The following is a 25557-nucleotide window of genomic DNA, read 5'->3' as shown; positions in this document are numbered from 1 at the left end:
TAGGATTACTTCATCGTATCAGATTCAATAATTTATATTTCTCTTCTGCTTTTATTTACTCTGATACTTTATTTGTGTTTGATTTACGTTGCCCAATTGGCTTATGAATATTGTCCATGTTGAAATTGACATCTTTATTTAATATAAATTGAGGTATTTCAGACTTATATGTTATTGATGCTTGGGCTCTATCCAAATTATTTTCATTCAAGTAGATTTTATTCCCTTTTGGCTTTGGTTGATTAATTGGTAACTCTTGAGTTGTCAAACTCAGCAGTGGTTGAAATTGGCAGATTCTAATTGATCTAGATCGCTCTAAAACTAGTCTTCCCATAGGGATTGACTATGACTTGAGGATCAAACTAATTAGTCCACTTGACTTTCCTTTGCTTTAGTAAAGGATAACTAAGTGGGATTAAAACCCAATTCTCATCACACCTGATAAGGATAACTAGGATAGGACTTTCAATTTCTCATATCTTGCCAAGAGTTTATTTTACAGTTATTTATTTATTTTACTTGTCATTCAACATACTCCTTCCTCACTTTCAAAACCCCCAATTTACAAGACTCATAACCAATAATAAGAGCATACCTCCCTGCAATTCCTTGAGAAGACGACCCGAGTTTTAAATACTCGGTTATCAATTTTAAAGGGGTTTGTTACTTGTGACAATCAAAACGTTTGTATGAAGAGATTTTCTGTTGGTTTAGAATCTATACTCACAACGCGACTATATTTTTACAAAATTCTTTACTAGAAAAAATCCTAACGTCAGCGATCATGCTCCCACTTTGAGGCCTAACAAGAAGAGGCTGGCAGCAATCTTGTGGCAGAATGGTACCATAGGATGGAACAGTTTTGAAGAAAGAGTAAAGAAGATGATCCAGGAAAGTCAGAAAGTTACAATGAGAAAGTTTGGTAAAAGCATTTACAGACAGCCATGGTCTCTCGAGTGCATGTGTAGACAATCTTAACATCATCAATCAACACACTCACACACCCATTGTATAATATTAGACTAAGACCAGCCCAATGCACATGGAGTTAAATTACTTATACTATATAGTAGTATAGATCTAAAAATGTTATTACTTATAACTTAATTTATGTATAATTTTATTGATTTTATTGATATGTTAGTTGGTTTCTTTAATCACAACTTATCTTAATTGTTGATTATCATTTTTTATTTTTAGATTTATTTTTTGATTATCATTATTTTGGGATGTGATTATGTTTTAAAAAATAAAATTAAATCTCAAAAAATAAAATAGGCTATGGTCACAGTTTTAAGGTGGGGTGACCAAGATAAACTATGGTCACGGTGAAAAACCGTGACTATAGATAAGGCTATGGTCACGGTTTTAAGGAGGGTGACCATAGAGGCTATGGTCACAGTGAGATAAGGCTATGATCACTGTTTTAATGTGGGGTGACCATAGAGTTATGGTCACGGTTTTAAGGAGGAGTGACCATAGAGTCTATGGTCACGGTTTTAAGGAAGGGTGACCATAGAGGCTATGGTCACGGTGAAAAATGTGGCCTAAAGTGTCAGAATTTGAAAATTGAAACCGTGACCATAGATAAGAAAACCGTGACCATAGACCTATGGACACGAGAGAATAGGCCACGGTAAAAAATCGTGACCATAGATCTAAAATCGTGACCATAGATCTATTATCACCCTTTTTACTAGCTATGATCACGGTTTTTTACCGTGACCATAGGCCTTTTTTGTAGTGAATTAATCTAGCTCGTGAGTAGTTGATGCTCCTGTAGTTGTTTTGTATACAAGTTGAATAATTTCGTTTTCTTTGTGAAAATCAGTATTCATGATTAAGAATTTGAATTTGAATGGAATCTAAGAATTCTAAATTTTTTTTATCAATCTATTTATATTATAGGATAAAGTACTAAATTAGTCCCCTACGTTTAGGCGTAATCTTATTTTGGTCCTTAAGGTTTAAAGTGTTCTATTTGAATCCAAAAATGTTTCATTTAACTTCAATGTAGTCCCACTATGAGGTTAAAGTTAAATAATTAATTAGCGGAATGTCTTACATGACAGCAGTACAAGAATAAGGTCGATAATCTGGAGAACAGGTACAAGCTCCAGAGGCACAAAATCAACCATGGATGCATCAATACATTTATTTATCATTCTCCTTAGTTCTATAGAAAATATTTCATTTAAATTATAAAAAAATTATAAACAAATATATTGATACATCTACGGTTGATTTTGTGTCTCTGGAGCTTGTAGTTGTTCTCCAGATTATCGACCTTGTTCTTGTACTGCTATCATGTAGGACATTCCATTAATTATTTAAATTTGACTTTACAGAGGAACTACATTGAAGATAAATGAAACTTTTTTGGATTCCAATAAGACACTTTAAACCTTAAAGACCAAAATAGGATTATGCCCAAACTTAAGAAACCAACTTAGTACTTTACCGTATATTATATTTAATGATAGTTTCAATGTTGTTTAAAACATAATTTGGCGCTTGGTAAAATTAATTTCGGTGATATGTATTTTGTTGTGGTTACTTTGATTTATAATTTTATGGTTGATGTTATTGGTTCTTATGCTATATATTTCGTGTTAAATAGAATTAGTTATTGGGTTTCTACTTTTATATGAGTTTCATTTAATAATGAGCGGATTAAATTTTTTATTAAGAAAAATATGAACAATGTTAGTATTGTTGTTAGTTTACAATGGTGTCATGCTTATAATTTTTGTGTTTTGTAGTTTTTATGTGATGTTAATGAGTAGTTTATGCCAAAAGATGAGATAATTTTTAACACACTTAAAGAAGTTAAAAAATTCTACGAAAAATATTCTAAACTTGTAGGTTTTCTACTAAAATAAGAAACACAAATAGAAAAGAAAATCAAATTTAAAAAAAAGTCATGAATATGACTTAAATGACACCAAAACTATTACAATTCTCTTGTATAACTTATTACATCAAATCCAAATCAATGAGACTAAGTGCACCTCATTTAAATCAGAATGACATTAAAATTATTTAATGATGATGACATACAAACTCAGTTCAGAACAAACACATAAACAAAACTTCTAATCAACTACAAAACATATCCAAATTAATTTTAGATAAGAAAAAGTCATCAATACGACTAAAATGGTACCAGAACTACTACAACTCTCTTGTATGGTCTAATTACTTCAAATCCAAGTTAATGAAATCAAGTGCACATCATTTAACTTAAAATGATATCGAAATTACTTAATGATGACGATACACAAACTCGATTCAGAACAAGCACATAAATAAGACTCAATCAACCACAAAACACATCCAAATCAATTTTAAATAAGAAAAAATCATGAATACAGCTTAAATGATATCAGAATCATTACAACTTATATAACCTAATTATAACAAATCCAAGTTAATGACAACAAGTACAACATATTTAACTCAGTATGATACCAAAAGTAATTAATGATGACGACATGAACTCAATTCAGAATAAGCACACAAACAAAACTCAATCAACCACAATAACACATGCATATAAATTTTAAATCCAAAAAATTCATCAATATGAGTTAGATAACACCAGACTAACACAGTTATCATAAAATCAACACTATAAAGAGAACTACGATTCGTAATTTTACTTTATCGTGGGAACACAAAATTAAAATATTTTTGTGTTATTGTTAAAAAATTCTGTGCTATTTTTTTAATAAATTCTGTACAATTCAAAATGTTTCTTCCTCCTCCTTTTTATTTTTTGCTTTTTTTTCATCTTTTTTTGTTCATTGATCTTCTTGTTCTTATTTCATTTTTCCATAATTCTTGTTTCACTCTATTAAGAGGAATATATAAAACCAAACAAAAGAGAAAAAAATTCAAACAAATAAGAAAAAATAAGTGAATAACACGTGAGAAAGAGGAAAAGAAAAAATAAAAATAAAATGCAGCAATAGCCACACTAATAGAAGAAGGAAAAAAAGGAGAAAACAACGTACGAAAAAAAGAAAAAAACACGAAGAAGAAGTGTGTGATTTTACAAACACATTTGTGAGTGAATTTTATTGGATTTGAGCCAACTTAGTTGGATTTAGTTGTCAAAAAAATTTAAATATGTAATGAGATTATTTTAATAAAAAAATTTTCAATTTATAACTTTAACATGTATTTTTAGAATACAAAACCTATATATATAGTTTTCTGTCAATAATGACCTAAAATCCACCGATAACCTAAAAATCCGTCAAAAAGAGTAAAAAAATTTGTTGGTGAATCGGTCTGTAATTGTGATTTTATATATGATCTTAACAATGAGATATATTGCGTTAATTGTACGAATGATGAAATTATAGCCATGGCATGAAAAGAAAATAGCTTTTGGAGAGTAAACACAAGTTAAACGAGGGAGAGAGAGAATGAGTGATCGAGTGAGGTGACCTAATATAAAGGCTCAAATCGCCTCATTTATTCTGATTCCTATACGGCACACTATACATACATGTTTATTTAAAAAATAAAATCCTAACCATTTTCCTCTTTTCTTTATAAAACTGGTGGAAAGCGACTCTGCTACAGTGACTGTTTAAATACAATAAGCACAAAACACAACCTCAAAACCCCACCACATACATGTACGTACCTACCTACGTTGTCAAATACGAATTGCACATTGCCACCACCTATATATAAAGGCATCCACAAATCTACGTTACATCATATATCCGACCTCACCTCACCAGTCACCAATGGAACAATTAACAACATTGCACAGCACAAAAGGCACGTATCCAATTACTAGAAAATTATTATAGTGTGCTTCCGAAGGGACTAACCTATTTATTATTATTTCTCTAAGCAAGAAAAAAATAGAGGTCATAGTGTTATCTATCTATACCAATATATAATGGGGATATGGAAGTTTGGTATCCAAATTTTTCTTTCTATTTTGCCCCTGTTTTTTTATTGACTTATGACAAAACTTAAAAACTGAACTATTTCTAATAGATGAAACTGACATCACGTACTCAAAAGACATAATATTTTGAAATTAAATTTATTAAATGTATTTTTATCTATAATTATTCATGATAATTTTTAAAAATTATTAAAAAATAAAAAATTAATATAAATAACATTATACTACAATATACCAATATATAATGGGGATATGAAAATTTGGTATCCAAATCTTTCTTCCTATTTTACCCCTGTTTTTTTTGACTCATGACAAAACTTAAAAACCGAACTATTTCTAATAGATGAAACTGACACCACGTACTCAAAAGACATAATATTTTGAAATTAAATTTATTAAATGTATTTTTATCTATAATTATTCATGATAATTTTTAAAAATTATTAAAAAATAAATAATTAATATAAATAACATTATACTACAATCATAATAATAATATAAATAAATAAATTACGTCAATAAAATATTAATTATTTATGATTTTTTATTTATAATTTTTTTATAAGTATTTTTTATACATAATAGTCCATAATACAATAGTATATAAGTGATCAATATATCATTATAGTACAATAACTAATAGTATATAAAATATATTTATTTTATTAATAGTTATTTCAATGGGACAATAGTATTTAAAGTATCGAAATAATTAAATTTACAACACATGCTTTACATATTTTTTATGTCCAATATTTATTTTTTAAACAAAATTTACAGATAAAAGTGTACTCATTAATTAAATTTATACCAATATATACAATATACAATATATAATGGACTATACCAACGTATAATGGAAATAAAAAAATTTGGTACCCAATTTTTTCTTACTATTTTACCCCTGCTTATTTTTTACACTGGATTCAATATATAAAAAACTGTTACTACGTCCTCCATATTTCTTATTTTTTATCGAGGAAAGAATTTACTCCACGATAGAATGTCAAACTGATTCCCATCAACCCACGATATATTTTAAAACCGTAAAAAATTGCTACTACTACGTACTCACTTTAAAAACTAACTCACTTTCAACTCTTAAGAGACTCTTTCCCTTTCAATCGTGCTCTCACAAACGTTTTTTCTCAGTTGGACTAGGCGAAGAAGACAGAACATGACCGAAGAACATAGACAACAATACCTGGAAGACGTGCAAGTTATCGGGAGATGATTCGACAAAGAAAACAAGTTGCCATATCAACTGATACAACTTCAATGCCAAACACGGGTGGAGGTGTCGATTAACTGCAAACATAGGGGTAGCCCGATTGACTACAATTAGACAAATGGCCAGAGCTACCACTTATCATCAATCTGTTACAGGTAACACGATAACATAATTTAAATTTCTTTGTTATAAATTGAATTAGTTCTTAATAATTATATTTTACTTTTTAAAAATGCAGAAATGGAAGCGCATGGCAATAGAACTGCCACAGGTACAGAAATAAAAATAACATAATTGGTTGCTATTTTATCATTAGTATTTTATAACAAAATTAATTAAATTAATATTACTATACATGGTTTACCATCCAAGCAGTATCTTTCTTAATCAAACAACATATTAATCATATATGAAGTTAAAAGTTAACATTCCAAATTTTTTAGACATCATTCATCTATAAAAAAATTTTTTAAAAAATTAATGGTCAATAACTAATAATAATATTTCTTTAATATATTTCATTCCCGTCGTCCAATATAATATATAACCGTAATATATAATTTTTATATATTTGTATTAAAAAAATAAAAAAATGATGTCATATAAGACTAACGACAAAAAGTACTCTTATATTAAAGTTTTTGATAATGATTTTATAATCAAAAATAAAATTTATATATTAAATTAATAAATCAATGTAACATTAAAATTCTTAACAACACTTTAATTTAATTTTTTTTAATTTTTTGTATTCTCAATTAGTAATGATATATAATTCTAAGAAATCAAAAATAAAATTAGGATATATCTCACCTATAACAGCTAAAAAAATAACAAAAGCTATCTATCTATACCAATATATAATGAAAAAACATAGATTCTCATCCATTTTTTTATCCCTTTTTTTATTAAAAAATGAACTTACCTACGAACAAAATTTAAAAATTGAACCACTTCTAATAAAGAAAACACATACTACGTACTTAGGATAAATAACATTCTGAAATTAAATTTATTAATTATATTTTTATCTTTAACTTTTCATGATATTTTTTTAAAAATTATTAAAATTTCAATAATTAATATAGATAATGTTATACTATAATAATAATAATAATAATAATAATAATAATAATGATATAAATAAAATTATGTCATCAACAAATACCAACATATAATCGAGATGCACAGGTTTAGTATCCAATTCCATTGTCTCTGTTTCTTTTTTATTAAAAAATGGGTTTAACAGGATTTAAAGATTGAACCAAATAAAATTATGTCATCAACAAATACCAACATATAATCGAGATGCACAGGTTTAGTATCCAATTCTTTTTTTAGTATCCAATTCCATTGTCTCTGTTTCTTTTTTATTAAAAAATGGGTTTAACAAAATTTAAAAATTGAACCACTTATAATAAAGAAAACTGACACTACGTACTCCAGATATATAATATTTTAAAATTAAATTTATTAATTATATTTTTATTTTTAATTTTTCATGATATTTTTTAAAAATTATTAAATATAAATAATTAATATAAATAACGTTATACTATAATCATAATAATGATATATAAATAAAAGTACTTGAACAAAATATTAATTATTTATTATTTTTTATTAGTATGTTTTATACATAATAGCCTATAATACAATAGTATATAAGTGATCAATATATTATTATAGGACGATAACTGATAGTATATAAAATATAATTATTTTATTAATAGTTATTCCAATAGACAATAGTATTTAAATTATAAAGAAACATAAATCATTATTAACTAAAGTCATTGGAATAATTAAATCTACAACACATGGTTTACATATTTTTTATGTCCAATATTTATTTTTTTAAATTACATATAAAAGTGTACTCATTAATCAAATATATAGCGATATATAATAAACTATACATAATGGTTAAAAAATTACAAGAGTTATTATTTTTTATTTTCTGTGGTTAAAATAACCCTACATAAATGAAGATTAATTCCTTTTATTTTATAAAGATTAATTTCTTTTATTATCAACATAAACACAAAAAAACAAGAATACATTACAGTATAACAAATAAATTATTCTTTAGTCATATCTTTGTATTCTTAATTATTTTAATTGATGAAATACTCATCATATCATCAATTTAAGGTAATAAATTAAAAAATAAGTTAAAATATCTCACGCATTAATGGACGAAATTCAAACCTTTGAGAAAAAGTACTATAAAAAAATATAATAGAAGCATAAAAAAACTATTTATATTATAATAAAGAAATCTAGATCAATTCTAAAATAATTAAAGTTATCGATATTTTATTTCTTGCAATCAAAGTTAACTAATATTATGATAACTAATTCTTTTCTTATGAGTTTAATTATGCTTATTTTATATATTGCTCTTTAAAAATATAGGTACCGAAATATATGGTAACGGAGCTAGTCCAAGTAACAGATCCCCTGGTTAATATCTTTATATGCTTTAAATATGTAAACACATCGATATAAGTTATTTTACCTGCACATTAAATCTTCTTACCATAGAATATTATCAAGATTAACCAACTTAATTAACACGCTTTATTTTATTACTAAGCACTAATTTGTTATTAATTCTAAAATAATTAAAGTTACCGATATTTTGTTTCACACAATCAACGTTAACTAATTCTTCTCTTATTAGTTTAACTTATGCTTATTTTCTATATTGCTCTTTAAAAATATAGGTACGAAAATACATAATAACAGAACTGGTCCAAGTAATAGATCATCTGGTTAGTATCTTTATATGCTTTAAACATGTAAATACATTGATATAAGTTAATTTGTCTGCACATCAAATCTTTTTAATGTACAATATTAACAAAATTAACCAACTTAATTAACATGCTTTATTTTATTGCTAAGCGCTAATATTTTATTTTTTCAAAAAGGTAGATAACATATGAATTTTGCATTGTTTTTAAATATAGGTGTACATCAAGACACCGTTACAACTACTAATTCAATTCCTCAACCAATTGCTTCTTATGAACCAACTATAAACAATACTAGAAGCCATACAAATATAAACGGTGAGTACTCTATTTATATTTTTAATATTTTATCATCATCATCATATAATAATCATTACTATATAAAATGTGATTAGTTAAATTTATTGTATTATTATGCTTATTAGTTATCGTAATAACAAATGAATTTTTATTATGTTTATTATTTGTACTGTTTATTATATATTGTAACCAAAATTCTGAATTTAATAAAAAAATTTAAAATAAATACTTAACAAATAAAACATTTAAAATAATTGATACATTCATGAAACTAATAATACTAACAATAACTATATAATAAAATTTTTGTAACAACATATATCTTTTAAAATTAAAGAGAAAAACTGAACAAAAAAAATTTAAACACAAAAACAACAATTAATAGATACTACAAAAATATTGATGTCCTATCTCATGTATTTAAAAATAAATTGTACAAATTATATGGGTCCTTTTTATTATAAGGTCATTAACAAATTAAGCATTTAATAAATGGTGAAATTTACAAATAGCACAAAGTGTTCTAATTTCTTAAAATAAAAAAAACTAAACATTATATTAAAAGTTATAAGTTAACACGTAACTAAATAATGTAGATCTCAAATTAAAAACATAGATAACGGTATATACATTCTTATGAGTTATAAAATTTTTTTCTAATGAATCACTTATTTAAGTACTAACTCAAAAAAATGCTACTACATCGTTTATCCAATAGCAAAAACTATGAGATACATAATATTATTTAGTGATGCAAAATAAATTTTAACATCGTTACAGTTACTAGGGAATAAACCCTTGATGATAACAAGATTATCAAATTAAAATTTAATAATGTATAAAATATTATAAACATAAACACCAACAAAAATAACAAAATAAAAAAACACCAAGTATGTTAACCATAAAAAAATATTTATGCAATTTTAATGGACAAATTTTTTATTATACCGTTAATTTATCATAATAATTTTAAAAAATATAATTAAAATTATTACAAATTAGTGGGCAACATTCAAAATTTTCATAAAATTAAATAGCAAATAAAAACACAATAGAATTATATCATTTTAAAAATATTCTTTGTATATTTTAGTATAACTCAGAATAAAAATTTGCTCTATTAAATATATATTTAACTTCATATATTACCTAGAACTTCAAACTTTGACAATCTTATATGAGTTTAGGCAATAGAAAAATATAGAAAAAGACACAACATTTTTAAAAATTACGTTTAATTTTGAAAACACAAACCTCAATTGAAAAGTTGTATATATATTCTTTGTTGACCCTTGATTTCACTATCTAAAATAATATGAAATAATTAATAAATTCTACCCAAGTACCTAACCATACAATTATTGGCACATGTAGGAAAAGAAATCTATAACATAATATTTTAATATTCCTATGCGAGTGTAGAAATTAGACACCATGTCCGAACATCCCACAATTGTGCTCGAAATTTTCAAGAGAATACAACAGTGCTTCAAACTACACTGCCTCCTACAAGGACATGTACACACTGTAATGCATGTCTGTTTCACCATGAAACATTTGACATGTGTTGCAATGGAGGAAAAGTCTCTTTGCCCCAAGTAAATGCTCCTTAGGAATTACTAGACATCTTCTTAGACCCTTCTGCAGAAGGAAACCATTTTAGGAAACACATTCGTGGTTACAATCATGTTTTTTCATTCACTTCGTGTGGTGTACACATAGACGAACAATTAGCTTCAGCAAGTCATGGTATATATACATTCCGTGCTCAAGGATCAATGTACCACAGTATAGGAGGATTTCATCCGGATCAGGGGGCGCGGCCACGCTTCTTGCAACTATATATATACGATACTGATCACGAGTTACAAAATAGGATGCTGGAGAACACACAACTGCATGAAAGTTTGGTTTTGAAGCTACAATTGTTGCACCGATATAATCCTTTTATCCATGTATTCCGCCAGCTTGCACAACGACTAGATGTGCAAGAGTGTAGTTTGGTGATCAGAGAGCGACCTGCTAATCAACCACAATACAGTCTCCCAACTGCTTCACAAGTAGCAGCCATAATAGTCGGTGATGATATTGAAACAATGGTGCGAGGACGGGATATCAAGGTTCAAACTCATGCTGGTAACCTCAGAAGGATTCAAGAGTTTGTTGGGTATTACGATCCACTACAATATCCTCTTCTTTTTCCATTTGGAACCCATGGATGGGATATAAATACTCGAACTCAACGTGGAAACAAAGTATCATGCCTGACATATTATAGCTATATGCTCCAGGTACAAACTCCTATATTTGTTACATCGTTTATAGACTTCCATAGATGATAGTTTGTACCAATAAATCATTTCACAATTTCTAACAATTTTCTATAATCCTCAATATTCGTAGATCCGCCCCAATGATCACTCAACAGTTTTGCAAGCGGGGCGACTTCTTCAACAATATGTTGTTGACAACTATGTGAAAATGGAAACAGGCAAGTTAAGATGGGTTCGACAAAGACAAAAGGAACTTCGAGCTGAACTGTATCAAGGCTTGCAAGATGCTTTGCACACAGGAGAGAATAATGCTGGTAATTATTCAACTTAACGGCCACATGATTGATCATTACGTGTTCCTAAATTTAAACTTTAAAACTAATAATACTTTTCTCTAAAATCTGTTTTAGAAAATGTTGGCAGAAGAACGATATTACCATCGTCGTTCGTGGGCAGTCGTCGAGACATGACTCAACGGTACGAGGATGGAATGGCTATTGTTCTTAAAGAAGGCAAACCGGATATTTTTCTAACTATGACATGCAATCCATCATGGTCAGAAATAGCTTCGGAACTCAGTCCTACTCAAACTCCACAGGATCGTTCGGATCTAACAACTAGAATTTTCAGAGCCAACTTCGAACAATTAAAGCAGGATGTTATTACCAAATGTGTATTGGGAAAGGTGAAAAGTTATATTTATGTCACCGAATTTCAGAAAAGAGGATTGCCACACGTACATATGTTGCTAATCTTAGAAAACAATGACAAGTTGAGTGATCCTGACCAATATGATAGTTTGGTCCGAGCAGAAATACCATGTAAAGAAACAGAACCCTACTTACATGAGGCAGTGCTAAGGCATATGGTCCATGGTCCTTGCGGAACACTAAATCAATCTTCACCGTGCATGAAGAACGGTCAATGTAAACGCAACTACCCAAAAGAGTTCGTACCAGAGACACGACGAGGTGATGACTCATATCCTCAATATAGGAGGCGATTTGATACTCCAATCCCTATAAACCAAAATGTCACAATTGACAATAGATGGGTGGTTCCGTACAACCCTTGGCTACTACTGAAGTATGATTGTCATATCAATGTAGAGATATGTAGCAGTATCAAGAGCATAAAATATCTATACAAGTATTGCTATAAGGGACCAGACCGTGTGGCGATGGAGGTTCACAGAAGTTCTCATTATGATGAGGTGCAACAGTTCATTGATGCAAGATGGATTGCTGCTCTAGAGGCATGTTGGAGGATATTTAGATTCAACCTTTACCGAATGTATCCATCAGTTGAAAGGTTGCAAGTTCATTTGCCAAATCAACATCAAGTGAGCTTTTATGAGCACCAAACTATTTCTGAAATAGTTAATAATGACTATTTCTCAAGAACAATGCTCACTGATTTTTTTGCACTTAATCGGGCCGATGACCAACAATCTAGGCATCTTTTGTACAGGGAAATCCCAGAATATTACAGTTGGCACAGCAAGGAAAAAGAATGGCGTCGACGCAGGTCACAAAAGAGAGCTATTGGTCGGATCTATACCGTTTCGCCAACAGAAGGTGAAAAATTCTATTTGCGTATTCTATTGTCAAATGTAAGAGGCCCAACTGGTTGGGATGATTTGCTAACAGTCGATGGTGTCCAATATTCGTCCTTTAAGCAATCCGCTCAGCATCGAGGACTGTTGGAGAGTGATAGTAGTATAAGATCATGTTTGGTTGAGGCATCCATTTTGAGAATGCCATGTGCTCTAAGAAGGTTGTTTGCCACCATTCTAATTTTTTGTGAGCCAACAGATGTAAGAAGTCTGTGGGACGAGTTTCTTTCATGTATGGTGGATGATTACGCATAAACAAGCACTACAACCTGCAATGGGTTGACAAATCATTTGCTTAGGGATTTAAATGACATCCTCCTACAACATGGAAAACATATCGCACAATACGACCTACCAGCTCTAACCTCGGACAACGACAACGACAACTTCATGCCTAGAATTATTCAAGAAGAAATGTCCATCGAAGTTCCTCAAGAAGACCTGTGTTCTATAGAAAGATTGAATCATGACCAGTCTGCAGCTTTCAGGTGCATTATGAATACAATTGATCGAAGAGAAAGTGGAGTGTTCTTCGTGGATGGACCAGGAGGAGCAGGTAAGACATTTCTTTACAGAGCTATAATTGCAGACTTAAGAAGTAAATGGCATATTGTCTTGGTAACTGTGTCCTCAGGAATAGCTGCAACTTTACTGCTTGGTGGTCGAACAGCTCATTCTAGATTTAAGATCCCAATCAATGCAGAGCCATCCTCCACGTGCAATATAAGTAAACAATCTGATCTTGCAAAACTGATTAGGCAGACGACCGCGATAATTTGGAATGAAGCGCCAATGACTAATAAAGAGATAATGGAATCACTGGACCGCACATTACGAGACATCTTAGAAAACAATAATTCATTTGGAGGGAAAGTGATGGTTATGGGAGGGAATTTTCGCCAAGTACTACCTGTTGTGCCGAAAGGAAGTAAGTCGCAAATGATTTCAGCTTCTATTGTTAAATCACATTTGTGGGCATTCACCAAAATTCTCCACCTGCGACAAAATATGAGATCTCTTAATGATAGTGATTTTGCGGAGTATCTTATGCGCATAGGGGATGGGATTGAGCCTACCATATGTGAAGACTTAGTACAAATAGAAGTAGGCATGGCAATACCATGGGAAGGTGAGGCATCATTACACAAATTAATAGAAGAAACCTTTCCAAATTTGCAATCTCATGGGTGGGATGCATCTTATATGGTGGAGAGAGCGATATTGACACCCAAGAATCATGATGTGCAACAGCTTAATGATATAGTCATCAACCAATTTCCGGGAGACGAACGAATTTTAGCATCCTTTGATGAAGTAGAAGGAGATACAAATAATCTGTATCAACAAGAATATCTTAACTCGATCTCCACAGGTGGATTGCCACCTCATATGTTGAAGGTAAAAAAAGGTGCTCCTCTGATGTTACTGAGAAACATAGATCCTAAGGCAGGCTTATGCAATGGCACAAGGCTACTGTGTCGAGGAACTTTTGAAAATATGTTAGACGTGGAAATCTTAACAGGCCATCACTCTGGAAAAAGTGCTTTTCTGCCTCGGATAAAACACAAAACAACTGAGAACTCAGGACTACCCTTTGTGCTTATTAGAAAACAGTTTCCTGTAAGGTTGAGTTTTGCCTTAACAATAAATAAATCACAAGGGCAAACTATCCCTAAGGTAGGGTTCTATCTCCCTAAACATGTGTTCAGCCATGGTCAATTATACGTTGCTCTATCTCGAAGTGTTTCTCAGTCAACCACAAAAATCTTAGTCAAAGAAGGAACAGTAGATGGAAAAAGGGGACAATTCACAAAGAATGTGGTGTTCAAAGAAATTTTGTTACCTGCACCTCAGGTAATTTATGTCCTTGGCAAATATGTGAGCCTTTTTACAAGTATAATCCGTGTATTATGTAATTTTATCATTACAATATCAACATTGGAATAGATAGTTTTGTTCACTAATTTTAACAACTAATGACTAAGATTTTTAACAGATAAATTGATATCAAGAGAGCTCATCAGCCTATTAAAAGAGATAAGTAAAAGGAACTGGAACCTCTACTTTACTCAACAGGTATGCACCAACTACGATTCACATATAAATTATAAAAATTATATCAAACATCCTTAAAATATATCATTATTGGTTTTTTAATAAATTATAGTTTGCAATGTTTGTATATACTTTGAAAAGAATTCAGAATTTGATTTCTTTAAATGTTGCTATCAATTTTATAAATTTATCAATAAAATTATAAAAATTAAAATTTTAAAACTAATAAAAGGTAGAGGTATGTCTTATTTGGGATATATCATTACTTAATTCTAAAGTAATATATAGGACACTACTGCAATATATTGTGATACATATATGCAATAAATTACAGGAAACAGGATTTCAATCGTTATGGAATACATGGAAGGATGAGCAATCAATTGCATCAATGAGACCAATCGACAATAAAGTAAGGATTACAGAATTAATGACTGTGACAACTACACTGATGATACATATTTTTGTTTTAGTGTTACTGATCAAACGTGAAATTGACACAGGTTCATCCAATCAAAATTTATTCTATTGGTTGGGGAGGTACAGTTAAAGCAAACAAAACTCAACTATGGAAGATGGTAAAAAGAGAAATATTGGAACAAAAAAATAAAAGGTAATGCAATAAACTTTTGTATCATAATAAATATTTCCGTCTATTTCGTCCTATATACCAACTATATTAAAACTTTAACTCTTTTCTTTCAACGATGAACTTAGAAGAACACAACTAACTCATTTCGAACCAAAACAATATCATTGCAGGTAATTATTATTAAAAAAAATTCCTAACAAAAAAAGATGTAATTTCATTTAATTTACATTTTGTGGATGATAAACAAGGATTAATGTCATTTCTTTTGTCCTTTCAGAAAGTTCAATGCAAAACAAGATGTCATAATTCTACAGGTTTTAATTAAATTCTTCTCTATAATAAGCAATCAATTTAATTGAATAAACCTGAAGTGTTTATACGGTTATTTTTATGATAAATAAAATCTGACAATTTTTCAAGATGCAAGAAGTTATTGACAAGGAGATGTATGATGAATTACAAAGGATTTTTTTTAGGTACACAATCTTTGTATTCTCCTATTTTTTCAGTAATACTCTTATAGTTTGATCTTTTAAAACGAAAAAAATAAGCATATTCATTTCTTCTATCCTTCCATTATTTGTAGGAAAATGCAGGTCTCTTCAGATTCAGAATCATATTTTGGCCTACCACTTAAAAAAGAAGAAGACAAACATGAATATCCATGATATTTAGAAAAAATTAATCTTTTGTAAATAACTAACATGCATTTGGGTTCATAGATATATACTCTTTTTAAATTAGGATAATATTTTTTGTCGTTATTTCTGGAACTATATCTTTTTCTGATAATATACATATATCTTCATTGTGTGCTTTTATAATTTAGCATTTTAAAGGTTTTCTATAGTAGTTTTACCCTCAACAGAATATGAAACAAATAAGGTTACGTTAATTTTAAAATGATGAATGACAAATTTAAAGAATAAATGATATATTAATATCAACACTAAAATATAATATAAATAAGATCACGTTAATATTAAAATTTAACAAATATAATTTAATAAATTTAAAGAACGAATAATATATTTTAAAAATAAAATTAAATTCTTCAAAACAGTAGAAAAGCGGCTAAACAGGCACGTTAGTGCCTGTTAAGCCGCTAGTAGATATAGTTCAAATATCTAAAACATTAAATGTAAATGATGGGAAATGCTAATACATTTCTCTTTATATAATATGATAATCTAGATGTACATATGGACTCATGAGTCTTACACATTCTCTTTACGAGTAATTATTTGACACGTGCATCCACGTCACGCTCTCCCAGTCACTGTAGTGTGTAGAAGTGCTGTGTTGACTTCAACTAATTGCACATATTAAGACAAATCAAACAGAGACATTTGTACCGTCCATTATTAATACGACGCCGTTCTGTTCCCTTCTCCCGCGTCGTTTTGTCCCCGCCAGCTTGCTCCTTCGCCATTCCACTCTATTGTCAATTCAAAACAAACCTCAATTGGTGACCTCAGTTACCTACTTACCTGAACAGATTTGGTGTTATTTCTATATATTTTTATTTAACATTTTTTTATTATGATTAAATAGACTTTCGTGATATGCTTTTTAAACAAGAAATGTCGTTTTGAACTTTTACGGTTATAATTTATTTGTTTTAAACTAAAACATATTTATATATTATTGCAATTTATTAATATAAAAAATATGACAAATATGTGAATATTTTGAAAAAAAATAAGAAGATAGTTAATTATTTTTTTAAAATAAATATTTTAACTTTTTAAAAGATATGTGTTGATTCGGTATTTTTGTAAGAAAATTATAAAAAAATACTAGGTAAATATTATTTTTTTATATTTGAAGTAATATTGATCAAATTTTTATTTATTATTTATTAAAAATACTGATTTCTTAATATTCTCACAAAAGAATAATTTACCTAAAATGCATCTCTCAAAGATTTAAGCATCGAGGAAAAGTCTAAAAAATTAAAAATGACAACTATTTTTTAAAAAATTAAGATGATGTGACAAGTACGAATTTTTATGTGACAATCTTATATGGTGTCACACCCTCTTTTTGGTCAGTAGACACAGAATTATTTGACGACTAATCGTTTTTATTAATTTTTAAAAATGGTAGCATTTTGTTTTTTAATTATTTTTGTCCAACACGTAAATTTTTCAAATGTAATTTAGTAGTTTACAGAATATTAATTATTATTAGCATCTAATTAATTCAAGAATGTGATTTGCCCATTAAATCAACTATTATATATATATATATATATATTTTTTTTTTTTTAATGTATCTTTATATTTTAATATATATTCTACCGAAATAGTTAATTTTAATGAAAAATTTTTAAGAGTTAGTAAATATTAGTATTTTTTGTATCATTTGACTAATATAAAATTAAATTATTTTTAATAAATAAATTTTATTAATTTATATAAATATAAATATAAATTATTATTAATTAAATATTAATAAAAAATAATAATATTTACTGATGATATAAGATTGGTCAATTTTAATGTAGAGTTGGTGGTGGAATTAATTTGAGAAATATAACCTTGTTTGCGTCCAAAAGCTAAACTCGTTGTTTGGAAGGATCTGAGAGCATGTCGCGAATCATTTGCCTTGTGTCTTGCTCTGAAGCTGCTGCTCTCTGGGCTCTGCTATTTGAGTATGCCTCGAAGAACTCCTTATTCTCTTTCTCCAACTCCTTCCACACTGCTCTCAACACATGCATGCACGTGCGTTATTCAAATATCCATTTCATTTTTTATTTGGCCGCCATGCCCCCAGGAACAACCAAATATCAAAATAAATAAATGAGTTTGAAAATAACAATGAGATAACATCATCCATAACAATTCATGAATTATACATTTTTCTGTTCCTTTTTCCCAACCTATACGTGATAATAAATACTACATTAATACAAGCTAATGGACTCATTAATTACATTTTCTGTATTAGTCTCGAAAATTAATAAACAAGCACATGATATATATATATATATATATGTGATGGAATTAAAGAAAAAATGAAAGTTCATTTTTATTATTATTGATCCAACATACAGAGCCGTTGAAATTAAAGCAGTTAAGCTAATTAAGCAAGATAGGTGATTTAGTTAATTAATTACCGGTGGAGGTAATAACGGGCTGAATATTTGCATGTTTGGAAAGAGCTTCCATACACTCTTCTCTGCTCATGTTGAAGAGGATACACTCCTCTATCAAACGGTGCACCTATACACATACATATATATATTAGACCCTTGTATAATTATTAATTAAAATTTCACTTATATTTATATCACAAACCGAAAAAGGGGAAAAGAAGAAAAAGAAAAACTCACCAGGTGGATATACGATGCAGATGAGGAGTTTTCCATGGTCTTTATATATTAATCCGAGTCTGAGAATAATCTTATATTTGTTCTACTTTAGAAAGAGGTTTAATATGATTTGCTCTCCTCGATCTTGTTATATGATCCGATCTGATATTATGATAAGTTTCTAAGTATATATTGTACTACTTCTCTGTAAAAAAATATAATTAAAGAGAGAGTAAAGAAGGGCTAGCTAGAAGAATGAAGAAAAGATTGGAAAAGACAAGAAATGGGGTATGAAAATTAAACCAGGTGAAGAGAAAGACAATGAGATTTGTTGGATTTGTAGGGAAGGTGGCTACATATATAGCGAGGTTGCTGGTTAAAAATATTAATATATGAGGAAAATATTATAATAAGAATGCACGTAAAAAGAGAGAGATAAAAAGGTATATACAGCAAACCCAAAGCAAATTGATAGAAGTTCATAATATATTATACACAAAAATATTATTGTGCACAAAAATATTTATTAAATTAATTATTATGTATTTATATATAACTATGATATAATTTTATATATATTTTATATTTTAATATATATTATAAATTGTTCATTTGACTAATTTTTAAATATATTTAACATCGTTATATTTTAAAACATAAATGTTAAGTAACTAATATTTTTTTGTATTTGAATTAATAATTAATTTTAATTCATTTTATTAAAATTGTTATTTTTTAATATTTTATTTTAAAGATAAATTTAAGATTTATTTTATCATGAAGATTTATTGATAAATAATTTCAAAATTTTTTATAAATAATATATTTTAATTTTGATAAATCAATAAATATTTAATTTAGCTAAATGTTAAGTATAAAAATTAAAAATAAAAACAATTTATTAGTGAAATAAAATGTTTCAATTCATAATTAACTAGTAACTTTGTAGATAAATGAAAACTAAAAAAAAGGAAAGAAAATTCTTAAGAAGAAGGAATATTAACGGATAATTACTGATCAAAATAATTAGTTTCAAATAAAAAGCTATAAACGGCAGGTAAGTACAATAAAACACATGAATAGTGAAGTGGGACCCAAAGACCCACGTGGGAGGAGAACGAGGATTGGTGGCGAGAAGATTAGAGGAGATTCTGTAAATGAAGAGTGCCTAACGCAATTGTTTGCTGATTACGTGGCGGTGGGACCATCTTCACGTGACACGTGGGACCTTCCTCTTTCCGTAAATCCTACGTGGACTACTTGGTCCAATTAAAGCCTATTTCTTCATATTAATTCGTTGTTAGTTTATACAAAAATACTACGTGATTAATATTCTTTATATTTAGATTAATATTAATTAAATTTTTATTTTTTTTACGTTAAATATTAGTCTCTAACACTTTCTATAATGAGACACGAAAGCAAATTTTCATGATTTCTTTAATTTTAATGTACTAAAACTATAAAATATTTTATAGTTATATATTTTAATTTATTTATTTAGATAATTATTTATATAATTAATATAAAAAATAATTATTTTTATTGATGTAATATTATATTATTAAATGTACATATAAAATTTTATATTTATAATACATAAAAATTAAATTCTCATAATATATAGGTATAAATAAATTAAGTTATTCCGTGGAAAACTCCATAATGAGTGTTTGTGATTGTGGTTGGAGTGTGTGTTATGTGCTATGAACCTATGACTGGAAATAATTTTTTATTTAAAAAATTTAATTTTTAATGTTTTTTTTAAATGAAACTGTATTATTGGCTCATTGTTTTCGTATGAAAGAATTCTTGGTATTTTTAGTAAAAATAGGTACATTTGGTGTATTTGTAAATTGGTAGATATATCAGGTAAGTAGTTACAATATGTAAAAGGTGTGCTGACTCAATATGTAAGGGCGTAATATCGACGTATGTTACTTTGATTTATGATGATGCAACATGTAATTTGCGTGTTGAGTATTCTTCTTATATAAAGCAAAATTTGATATCATTTCATTGTAAAGAGGAGAGTTGTTTGAGCGTGTTTCTAGTGTAATGAAGGGTGCTGCAAATTTAGTGGGGTATCACAACGGTGAAATTATACAGAATATTCATAAGGGAGTGAGCTTTGCGTGTAAAAATCCATTTTTGTTTTTGGTTCTATGCACCATGACGTTCATAGAATTTCAGCACGGTATTTGTCAAAGCATGGAGAACGATATGTTGAGGAGAGTTGGCAATATCCTATACCGAAATTCCGTTATAGTTTTTTGTGGTTGAATACAGTTTGATATTATGCTGATCATTGACGTAGCAAGTATGCAGCACATATTCCATATTCACCGGAAGACTCAAGGACGACAGCCAAAAGATTGAGTTTTATGTTGAGTTTGAAAATGTAGAGAAAGATGGGATTCAATATAATTCAGATATAGAGGATGATAAAGTTGAAGTATACGAAGGAATGAACAGTGATAACAAAGAGGACTTTGAAGCTAGTTATGAAGCCGACGACGAAGATGAGGATGGTAATATGGGAGGTGAGGCAGTAATGGAGAATGTAGTGGTTGTTGGGAATAAATAGTATGACCACAATCCAATCAATCATATGTCAAATAATTTGTTATTGTTATTATATTAAAATGTTAATATAATAAGGTCATTGATTAAGTTTAGAGATTTATCATTGTGATGGTGATCATAATGTTGAGAGATGAATCTTTTATAATTTAATCTAAATTGTTCTTGATCATAAGATTATTAATGATCTTCATTGGATGAAGATTAATAGATCTCATTTATTAAATTATATATATAGATGGTGCATATAGAGATATGACAATTGAACTTACTCACTCTGAGAATTCCTAATGGTTATAATTATCGCATATTTGTCAATAGGATATTCTCAAGATGAATATAGTAATAGAGTTTCTTTTGACCCGCGACTGCCATAGTAATTAACAATGTATTTGTTATACTTCGATTCCAGACACCTAATACCCTAGGGTGCTAGTTGAATGGATATTGGGTATAATTTAAATACATGTAGAATTCATGATTAATCAATAAGGAATCTGTCAACTCTTGGTAAAGAGTTTGAGCTCTATGATTATAATGACTCAGATGAATAAAACCTTAGTCAAGGGAATTGAATGAATGAAGAAATGAGTTTCTTTAGTCATTCACAGTTCATTATAATAATGGTAACAAGTTAGAGTTTGACAATTAAACCATACTCTAAGGGTTAACCAAGAGCTGGAAAGATGGAAGGAATTATACTTTGTTCTTCTAAGGTTCTTAGTAAAAATATATTACTTCATACTATCGGGTCATTGAGGAGTGTTATTAGACGCCAACCTTGATTAGTAAATTTAGTATGACTAATTTCCTACCCGCTTAGTATTGAACCTATGGGGTCACACACTAACGAGTGTTTTAATCTTTGCTATAGAATTATTTAATTATTATTTTGATTTGATCAATTAAATAATTATATTAATTCAAAATAGAATATAATATTCTTTGCTAGCGCCAAGAATATAATAATAGTATGATAATTGAGAATATTAAATGAGATTTGAGAATAATTAGTTATTCTATTTCTAAATTTGGATGAGATCCTAATTGATTCTGTTTCAAATTGAGTTATGATATTGATAAACTACTATTTTATGGTTTATCTTGTACTCAATTGAGTGGTTTTTATCAACTCTTTACCCACTTATTCATACTATTTGCATGGTTTTACTTTTTCCTTCCGGATTTTGTGCTATGATTGAAAACATGCTTCTTTGGGCTTTAAATTTGCTATGTTTAATCCTCGCTTATTACCATTCGATGCCTTGATATGTGTGTTAAGTGATTTCAGGGATTACAGGGCAGGAATGACTTAGAGGATGGAGAGGAAATTTGCAAAAATGGAAGGAACACAAGAAACCAAGGAGATGACCAGCGAACACCGACGCGGACGCATGGCTCACGCGACCGCGCGAAATAGAGAAAATCGCAGTGACGCGTTCGCGTGCCTGACGAGAACGCGTGGATTGGAATCTGCACGAATGACGCGAACGCGTGGACGACGCGTACGCGTGGCAAGGAAAACGCTGAATGACGCGCACGTCTGGATGACGCGTACGCCTGACATGCGCGATCTATAGAATTATCAAAAATCGCTGGGGGCGATTTCTGGGCTGTTTTTGACCCAGTTTTCGGCTCAGAAACACAGAATAAAGCCAGGGAACATGCAAAGACTCAAAGGGGGATATACTAAATACAACATTCATTATTCACAATTTTAGTTTTAGATGTAGTTTTTCTAGAGAGAGAGGCTCTCTCCTCTCTCTTAAAATTTAGGATTTCTATTAGTTTTAGGATTATTCTTCTTCATTCCAGGTTCAATGTTACTTTAATTTATGTTTATCTTCTACTTTTAGATACTCTAATGCTTTTACTTGTATTTGACTCATGTTGCCAAATTGGCTTATGAACCCTTTCATGTTAGATTTGAATTTATGTTTAAATATAATTTGAGGTATTTCAGATTTATGATTTTTACTTAGCTTTTTATATTCTTTGCTTTAATTGATGAATTGATTAATTGGAGACACTTGAGTTATCAAACTCATTGTGATTGATAATTATTATCTTTGCTAATTAATTTGAATTCCAATAACTCTAGTCTTTTCTTAGGAATTGACTAGGATCTGAGGAATCAAATTGATTCATCCACTTAACTTACCTTCATAGTTAGAGGTTAATAAGGTGGGAGCAAAATACAATTCTCATCATAATTGATAAGGATAACTAGGATAGGACGTCCAGTTTTCATATCTTGTCAAGAGTTTTTCTAGTTATTAATTTATTTTTCCTGCAATTTATTTTCCCTGTTCAATCTTTCAAAAACCAAAAAATATTATTTTCCATAACCAATAATAAATCATACTTCCCTGCAATTCCTTGAGAAGACGACCCGAGGTTTGAATACTTCGATTATAAATTTTATTGGGTTTTGTTAATTGTGACAACCAAACTTTTGTACGAAAGGATTCTCTGTTGGTTTAGAAACTATACTTACAACACGATTATATTCTTGTGAATTTCTTTACCGATAGAAATCAGTTCGTCATATATGATTCATAAACTTGAAGGATTCAGATTTAGAATTTCAAGATATGATTTAAATTTGAATTGAGATTCAAATTTAAAATCAGTAACAAATCTCGTATTATATATATGTATGCTAAGAGTACAGGAAACAGAAGAGAATAAAAACATGAGTTTTATTCCTTTATCTCTACAACATAAACGTATGTGAGCCTAATTCTTGGAGAAGAATTTTATGGCATGCAAAGAGTTGCAAGAGATTTTTCAATTTAGATCAGATGTCCATTAGTCAAGAAGTTGACAACAAAGGTTGGTCTCGGAGTGGATATGCATAGCGCCTTCGTACCATCAAAGGAGAAAATGATTTTTATTAGCGTACACACAGGTATTTAGATCTGATTTATATATTGTTTATCATTGGAATAAAGTGTAAGCACAAAATAGATCTTTAGGATTACTTTATTACTTTCGCTGCGTGTTATGAATAACATGGTAATCCTTCAGTGGTTCCTCCCGCAGTTAGTCAACCGATGGACGTTCAACCTTTTATACGTAACTTGGATCTTGATGCCATGCATGCACTGAAATTTTTCGAATATGCAAACATAGGTGTGTGATGAGTGAATAATACATTTTTCTTAATTTATATTTTTGATGGATAAATGAGTGATGATTTTTGTTTTGTTTGGTGTTGTTGATCCTGAGGACGGAGAATTTAGGATTGGAATAGAATATAGTTCTAAAAAGTCAGTTGTTGGAGCAATTAGAAGTTACACTATCTCTAGAGGAGTCGACTACAATGTATATGAGTCTGAGCCATAGAAGTTTTATGCAAAATGCAAGACGTATGGTCGTGGGTGCGACTGTCTTATCCGAGCCTGCTTGAAATGGAAAAAAAGTTGTTGGAGATGAAGAGATACAACAGTAGGCACATGTGCACCCTGGGAACGATTTCACATGATCATTCTAATTTGGATTCAGACACAATTGTTGAGGCTATAAAGCCATTGGTTGAGACCGACCCATTTATTAAAGTGAAATCTATAATTGTGGAAGTCCAGTCAAAGTTCAACTACACCATCAGTTACCGAAAGGCTTGGTTAGCAAAGTAGAAGTCCATACCCAAAGTCTTCGGTGGTTGGGAAGATTCTTACCGAGCTTTGCCATGGTGGTTCTCGGTCATGGTTCAGAAGATGCTTGGCTCAATTGTCTAAATAGAAACATGACCCCTGTACAATAGGAGTGAGGAGGCAGACAGTGTCAGGATACATCACCGCATATTTTGGAGTTTCAATTTATGCATTAGAGTGTTCAAGCATTGCAAGCCTCTAGTTTAGGTTGACGGCACACCCTTTTGCAGAAAATACAAAG

General features: G+C 29.4%; 2 protein-coding genes and 1 pseudogene across 3 annotated transcripts; 2 read left to right on the top strand and 1 right to left on the bottom strand.

Annotated features, from left to right (window-relative positions):
• The window catches only part of LOC112805445 (O-fucosyltransferase 8-like), a 29554-nt pseudogene extending 28576 nt beyond the window's left edge, over window positions 1–978 (top strand).
• A 5304-nt stretch (window positions 979–6282) lies between these two features.
• LOC112805444 (uncharacterized) lies at window positions 6283–16429 on the top strand. The gene is made up of 10 exons (XM_025847833.2): window positions 6283–6319; window positions 6403–6435; window positions 9140–9241; window positions 10949–11517; window positions 11630–11813; window positions 11910–13275; window positions 13414–14968; window positions 15504–15581; window positions 15673–15747; window positions 16358–16429. The coding sequence occupies exons 1-10, from the start codon at window positions 6283–6285 to the stop codon at window positions 16427–16429; spliced, it is 4071 nt and encodes a 1356-aa protein (XP_025703618.2).
• A 334-nt stretch (window positions 16430–16763) lies between these two features.
• Window positions 16764–19574, bottom strand: LOC112696443 (uncharacterized). 2 transcript variants are annotated; one of them, XM_025749214.3, is made up of 4 exons: window positions 19099–19574; window positions 18883–18988; window positions 18304–18464; window positions 16764–17199 (listed from the first exon to the last, which is right to left on the bottom strand). In XM_025749214.3, exons 1-3 carry the CDS (start codon window positions 19132–19134, stop codon window positions 18322–18324), a joined length of 285 nt encoding a protein of 94 aa, XP_025604999.1. In that variant the 5' UTR covers window positions 19135–19574; the 3' UTR covers window positions 16764–17199; window positions 18304–18321. The 2 variants fall into 2 exon arrangements, with proteins under 2 accessions (XP_025604999.1, XP_025605000.1); XM_025749215.3 differs by having other exon boundaries at window positions 16764–17251; window positions 19099–19537.
• Window positions 19575–25557: the final 5983 nt, after the last annotated feature.

This window comes from Arachis hypogaea, chromosome 6 (genome assembly GCF_003086295.3).
Source record: "Arachis hypogaea cultivar Tifrunner chromosome 6, arahy.Tifrunner.gnm2.J5K5, whole genome shotgun sequence".
Lineage (NCBI taxonomy): Eukaryota > Viridiplantae > Streptophyta > Magnoliopsida > Fabales > Fabaceae > Arachis > Arachis hypogaea.
The sequence above is the reverse complement of the archived record's forward strand: the minus strand, read 5'-3'. Positions and strand labels throughout refer to the sequence as shown.

What these genes read in the sequence shown, in the direction of transcription:
- LOC112805444 (XM_025847833.2), top strand. Translation starts at nt 6,283, where the DNA reads ATGGCCAGAGCTACCACTTATCATCAATCTGTTACAG. An exon ending in AAGCCATACAAATATAAACG is followed by an intron (nt 9,242 to 10,948) that starts GTGAGTACTCTA and finishes GTGTACACATAG; the next exon opens with ACGAACAATTAGCTTCAGCA. An exon ending in AAACTCAACTATGGAAGATG is followed by an intron (nt 15,748 to 16,357) that starts GTAAAAAGAGAA and finishes AGGAAAATGCAG; the next exon opens with GTCTCTTCAGATTCAGAATC.
- LOC112696443 (XM_025749214.3), bottom strand. Translation starts at nt 19,134, where the DNA reads ATGGAAAACTCCTCATCTGCATCGTATATCCACCTG. An exon ending in CTGCATCGTATATCCACCTG is followed by an intron (nt 18,989 to 19,098) that starts GTGAGTTTTTCT and finishes GTATGTGTATAG; the next exon opens with GTGCACCGTTTGATAGAGGA. An exon ending in GCCCGTTATTACCTCCACCG is followed by an intron (nt 18,465 to 18,882) that starts GTAATTAATTAA and finishes TGTTGAGAGCAG; the next exon opens with TGTGGAAGGAGTTGGAGAAA.